General features: G+C 41.3%; 1 protein-coding gene across 1 annotated transcript; it reads right to left on the bottom strand.

Moving 5' to 3' along the window:
- Nucleotides 1–3329: 3329 nt before the first annotated feature.
- Nucleotides 3330–6170, bottom strand: LOC116145168 (LRR receptor-like serine/threonine-protein kinase GHR1). The gene is made up of 3 exons (XM_031430602.1): nucleotides 5770–6170; nucleotides 5554–5644; nucleotides 3330–3929 (listed from the first exon to the last, which is right to left on the bottom strand). The coding sequence occupies exons 1-3, from the start codon at nucleotides 6168–6170 to the stop codon at nucleotides 3330–3332; spliced, it is 1092 nt and encodes a 363-aa protein (XP_031286462.1).
- Between the last annotated feature and the right edge of the window lie 421 nt (nucleotides 6171–6591).

Genomic DNA, 6591 nt, shown 5'->3' with positions numbered 1-6591 from the left:
TAGATATCCTCAGCATTCCATATTTCATCACTCCCCCTCAAGTTGGTGGTTTGTAGATATCGAAAACCCCAAGCTTGTGTAATAAATGAGAATGCTATCGACTACATAAAGGCTTCGTGAATATGTCTGCTGGTTGTTCTGATGTTCGTATGTGCCTAGTCCTGATAATCCCTTCCTGAATTTTGTCCCTGACGAAATGATAATCAATTTCTATATGTTTGGTTCTTTCGTGGAAAACTGGATTTGCCACGGTATCATTGGTAGCTTTGTTATCGTAGTATAGAGTGACTGGTTTTTTTTGTTTTTACTCCCAAGTCTTTGACTAATCCAAGAATCTAGTCAATCTCACAAGTTGTTTTTGTCATTGCTCTGTATTCTGCTTCAGCTGAAGAAAGTGATATTGTTGATTGCCTTTTTGTTTTCCATGATATAAGAGATCCTCCAATTTTAATGCAAAATCCTGTAAGAGACTTTCTAGTCATAGGACAAGTACCCTAATCTGAATCGCAGTATGCTGTGATGTTGAAATTCCCATCTCGAGGTAAGAGAAGTCTTAATCCAGGACATCCTTTTAAATATTTAAGCACCTTGACTGCTGCGTCCATATGAGATTGTTTGGGTTGATGCATGAACTGACTTAGTATATGGACTGCATAGCTTATGTCAGGCCTTGTCATGGTGAGATAGATAAGTCTTCCTACAAGTCTCTGGTAAGGAGATGGGTCTTGTAACAGAGGATCATTCTCTGAAGAGGCTGTCTCATGGTCATATTGCTGTGATGTGAGTTTGATGTTTTGATCCACAGGAATGATGCTGGGTTTGCATGCTGATAGACCAGAATCGGATACAAGTTCTAAAACATATTTCCGTTGACTTAGAGAAATACCTGCCGGAGATCGTGCAATCTCAATGCCCAAGAAATATTTTGGTTCCACCAGATCTTTTATACGGAAATGTTTGTTGAGATGCTCTTTTAGGGTGCGAATGCCACTCTCATTATTCCCAGTGATCAAAATATCATCAACATAAATAATAAGAGCAATGGCAGTAGTACCTTTGTGCCATGTGAAGAGAGACTAGTCATGCTTGGATTGAATGAATCCCATGTTAGTCAGAGCCTCTGTGAATTTTGTATTCCATTGACGTGATGCTTGCTTCAGACCATATAAGGACGTACGTAGACGACCTATCATATTCTTCCCCTATCTACAAAGTCCGGAAGGAAGGTCCATATAGATTTCTTCATGAAGATCTTCGTGGAGAAAGGCATTATGGACATCCATTTGATGAAGGGACCAATTACGAATGGCAATAATGGCCAAGAACTTCCGAACAGTGACATGCTTGGCTATTGGAGAAAATGTGTCTTGATAATCAAAACCTTCTCTCTGGGTGAAACCTTTAGCAACGAGACGAACCTTGTAACGCTCAATGGATCCATCAACACAATGCTTGATCTTGTAAACCCATTTGCAACCAATGGGTTTCCTGTGAGAAGGACGAGGAACAAGATCCCATGTATGATTTTGAGAGAGGGCATTGAGTTCATCGGCCATGGCCTGACGCCAATGTGAATGGGAAACAACTTTAGAGTAGCAAGAAGGTTCCTGGTGTGCAGAAATCTGACTGATACAAATCATGTGGGCAGGGGACAGGCGATCATAAGTAACATAGTTGGAAGTAGGGTAAGTAGTACCTACGGTAGTTTGGATGGTAGGACAGACATAATCTTCTGTCCAAACAGGTGGGCGAATGACACTTGTGGAACATCTCTGAGGAGGAACAGGAACAACAGTAGTATTTTCCAGTGGAGGGGAATTAGGAAGCTGGTTCTCTGAAGATGAATCAGGAAAAGGACCAGGAAGTTGCGGCTCTTTAGAAACTGGTTCGGAGGATGACTTGGAGGGTCCCATGTCGGGAATGGGATGCATGGTATAATAGGATCGAGATAAGTCCGCTGTTGAAGGATCTTCTAAAAAAAATGGGAGACTGCTGGGAGTCATCAGAGGGGGACTTGTCTAAAAAGGGAAAAGAATGTTCATGAAAAACCACATCCCTAGAAACCAGGAATTTCTCTATAGTGATATCATTTAGGCGATAACCTTTCTGATGCATTGGGTAACCCATAAAAACACATGGAATAGCCCAAGGAGAAAATTTATCATGCCCTCTTAAATTTGTAGAATTACACAAACACCCAAATACTCTGAGATGATCAACTGTAAGTGGTTTACCAAAAAGAACTTCATAAGGTGTCTTTCCATCTAGAGTCTGACTCGGCATCCTATTGATCAGGTGGGTGGCCGTGACCACACATTCGCCCCAAAGGGTAGTAGGGATGTTGGCTTGGTGTTTAAGGGCATGGGCGACCTCTAAAAGATGTCGATGTTTCCGTTCAACTATGCCATTCTGTTGAGAGGTATAGACACAAGAGCTTTCATGGATAATACCAAGAGAGGAAAAAATTTCCGAACATTGGGTGTTGAAAAAATCCCTAGCATTATCTGTTCGGATTTATTGTACCGAAACATCAAATTGGGTTTTGACCATGGACAAAAAATGTTTGATATGAGTGAGTGTCTGGGTTTTAAAGTGCATGAGGTAGGCCTAGGTTCCTCGAGAGTAATCATCTACAATGGTAAGAAAATATCTTGAGCCATCGTGATTGACGGTCTGATATGGACCCATATGTCCATATGGACTAAGGAAAATTTACGGTTGGTGGAAGGCGTGTGTTTGGGAAATTTTGTGCAGGATTGTTTTGCAAGGGGACAAATAGGACAGTGGGGTTGTGGAATAAATGCACTATGACCTAGACGTTGATGCAAAATAAAGGACGTTTTATTAATGGTTGTACTAAAAGTGCTTTTATTTTCAAAAATACAAGACATTGAATCAGAAGCACCTATCCAATAATAAAGGCCTTGGTGAACTTTAACCGAGCCCATCAGTTTCCCAGTCAAACAGTCCTGAAATTCACATCTGTTAGGAAAAAAATTTAAGATACAGACATTATCTTGACAAAGTTTCGAAACAGAGATGAGATTGAAACGGAAAGCAGGAACAAACAAGACATTATGAAGAATTAAATGTTTATTTAAATGAATAGTTCCTAATTTGGTGGCTGGTGCATGTGTACCATTTGGCATGCGGATTGATGTGTAGGGAATGGGAAATGTGTTGGAAAAATGTTTGGGATCGCAAACAATGTGGTCATTGGCCCCTGAATCAATTATCCAAAAATTTTCTTTTGTAATATTGGAACAAAAGGAGGTACCTGCATATGATGTGGTATTGGGCTGCGGACTTTGATTTAGCAGTTGCAGGATCTAACGATATTGTTCTTGACTAAACATAGGGACCGTAGCGGTACTCTCATAATTAACAGGGTGACTTGCTTGATTGGCAGTGGCAGATCCAGACCGTTGAGTTTGGTTACGGCTATGTAGTTTCCAACAAGTGTCTCTTGCGTGGTTTCTCCTCTTGCAAAAATCGCAATAACGATTTTTGTTGGATTTGAAAGGCCCATGGGAGGAATTAAAATTTGTGGAGTGGACTGGGTTATTGCCTAAGTTTGGGCCAACTACAAAAATTGGGCTATTTCTGGAATTTGGGCTGGTAACCAAGTTTGAGCCCGAACGATTATTACTAAGCCCAGTTGAGTGTGAGCCGTAGGATGAGGAGGTCAAATCTGGGCCGTTAAATCCTCCATATAAATTGTGACTTTCACCATCAGTTTGCCCTAGCCTTCCCTTGTCATTTCCAGTTTTCATATCTGAGTGGCCACTCTGCCGCCATTGGGGATTGACAGCGAAGTTAGCTGCTTCAATACTGGATTGGGTTTCAGACGAAGCCGATCTCTGGCTTTCGTCTTGGACGGCCAGTTGGTAGGTGCGCCGGAGAGATGGCGCAGGGGATGTAGCCAACATCTGCGTTCAAAAAGCTAAAAAATTGTCATTTAAACCAATTAAAAATTGTATTAACATGTTTTGATCTTTCAGGTGTTTGATCTGGTGAAGAATCGCGGATGGCCCTTCAATCGGTTCTTCAACAGCATCGAGTTCGTTCCAAATTGCTGAAAGGCGATTGAAATAAACTGTGACTGGCAGATTGTGTTGTTTGATTTCAAGAAGGTTTTTACGCAAAGTAAAAATCTTTGCGAGATCGAGTTGGCCGTACATCTCTCGGATGTTCGTCCACATTTCATGAGCGTTTTCTGTCTGAGGCAAGCCGGCAGGAATCTCCTAGGTCAGGGAGTTGCTGATCCAGGCACGAACGAAGGTGTTGCATCGAATCCAGTGCTGGATCAGATGCGGTTCAATGGGTTGGGGAAGGGTTCCATCGATGAACCCTTCCTTGTTTTTGGTTACTAGAGCACGCTAGAAATCTCTAGCCCAAGTGGCATAATTTTGAGATCCGGCCAACGACTGTTTGACGAGCACGAGTTCAGATCCATCGAAAATCGGCGAGAAAAGGTCATCCCCTAGTTCTGGTCGATTGGTGGAGGCTGGAAGAATTTGGAAAATCGGGTGGGGATTTTGACCCGTCGGGTTAGGGTTTTGACCCATAAACCCAAATAGGAAGGAGCCGGGTTGAAAATTGGATTCGGATTGATTTTGACTCGTCGGGTTAGGGTTTTGACCCATAAACCTGCATGGGTATGGGCCGGGTTGAAAAGGTTGTTGGTTAGGCTCTAGTGGAGAATTTTGACCAGTGTGTGTGTTTGGGCCTGGTGGAGTTTGGTTGTGTGGGCCTTCACTTGTGGCTGTGGATGTTGATTCTAGTTCAATTGGTATTTTGGTTGGGTCCATTTGTGATGTTTGGAAGAACTAATTCTGTTGCCTTGGTTGGCAGGTTTAGAGAAACAATGGCTTTGTAGCGGAAGCAATGGAGGATTACCTCCTCTTATAACCCAATAGGCTTGAGCATGCCTAGTTAATGTGGGATTCCAATACTCCCCCTCACGGTCAAGCCCATATGTAGGGTCATGCCTATTGATGGAGGTAGTTGCTGGCTCTAACTCCTCACCCGATTGTCAAGCGCTCAGCTCAACTGAACCTGGGCTCTAATACCATGTCAGAGTTTGAGATCGAAGGTGGCAAAAGAGGCAGAAGACTGCTGAAGAATGCCTACAAGAAGACTTGATAAAAGGGCAGAAATGAAGACCAGAGAATATCAAGTAGAGAGAGAGAGAATTGTATTAGTATTATATATTTTGTAATGTGTACATCAGCCAATTTATACAGTGGATTTAAATAAAATAAAGGAAAGGAAACAATACTGTAAGGAAATACAATAAACTCTTAATTACAAAATATTACAATGATCAATCAAATGATTTGAGAATCAATGACTGCTTGATTCCAGCATAGATATCCTCAGCATTCCATATTTCATCATCTTTCACTGAACCAGGCAGATGGAACTCCTCAATTGGACCTATGAGTTTGTTATTGCTAAGGTCTAATGTCTCTAAAGATGGCAGAGTAAACAACCAAGATGGTACTCTTCCAGCAAGAAAATTATTAAAATTAGATTTGAAAGACCACTTACCTGAAAGGGAATATGACCTTCAACTTGATTTCCAGAAAAGTCTAAAACAGAAAGCTGTGAGAGGTTGAATGCTGAAGACGACAACTGACCACTGAAATTGTTCAATGAAAGATCTAGATCAGTTAATTTGCTGAGATTGCCACATCTGGGAACTTTCCTTCAAAATTGTTCCCACTGAGATTTAAACTTTTAAGCTGACTGAGTTTAGATAATGACGTTGCAACTTCGCCTGTAAACTTGTTGCCTGACAAATCCAAAGAAGTTATTGTCGTGCAGTTCCAAAATGATGTTGGAATCGACCCTTTGATTTTGCTGAAAGAAAGATCTATCATATTCAAGTCCCCAAGAGTGTCAGGGGAACTTGTACCAGAGAAATTCAAAACATTCAAGTATATAAGGTTGCCGATTGTGTCAGGTAACTTTCCTGAGAAATTTGTCTCAGAGAGATCCAAGAATCTCAGTGAAGAGCTCCAATTATACTTTGGTAAAGTACCTGTTAGAAATACATTTCTAGTTAAATTGAACTTTTGGAGGAATGGAAAGCGGAAAACGTCTTCTGGGAAGTTTCCATGCAGGCCTGTATTGTCGATAACAAGAGATATTAGAGTTGAAGACATTCACCAAGGAGCCAGGAGCAACTGAAGACATATCCACACCATCAAGATGAAGATATCTTAGTTTTGTTAGATTCTGCAATTGCTTATTGAAAACATGTTGGCTGAGTTCTAGTAATTCAAGCCCCAGGTTACCAGAAAGATCAATTGAAACAAGTTCTGCTAGGTGATAGATTTCAGTAGGTATTAGACTATGGAAACCAGAGAAAGAAAGGTTAAGATGTGTCAGTTTCATGAACTGACCAAACTTGGATGAGATAGTGGATCCTATGAAATCATTACAAGCTAGATTGAGCTTCTGGAGATGGTGAAGGAGGAAGAGACTACTGTTGTCATAGACAACGCCATGGATCCAACTAGAAGAAAGATCAAGGCCAATTACTTGACCTATGAAGCTATCACAAGTGACTCCATCCCATGAGCA

This window comes from Pistacia vera, unplaced genomic scaffold (assembly GCF_008641045.1).
Source record: "Pistacia vera cultivar Batoury unplaced genomic scaffold, PisVer_v2 Contig460, whole genome shotgun sequence".
Lineage (NCBI taxonomy): Eukaryota > Viridiplantae > Streptophyta > Magnoliopsida > Sapindales > Anacardiaceae > Pistacia > Pistacia vera.
This window is presented reverse-complemented; position numbering and strand designations above follow the sequence as displayed.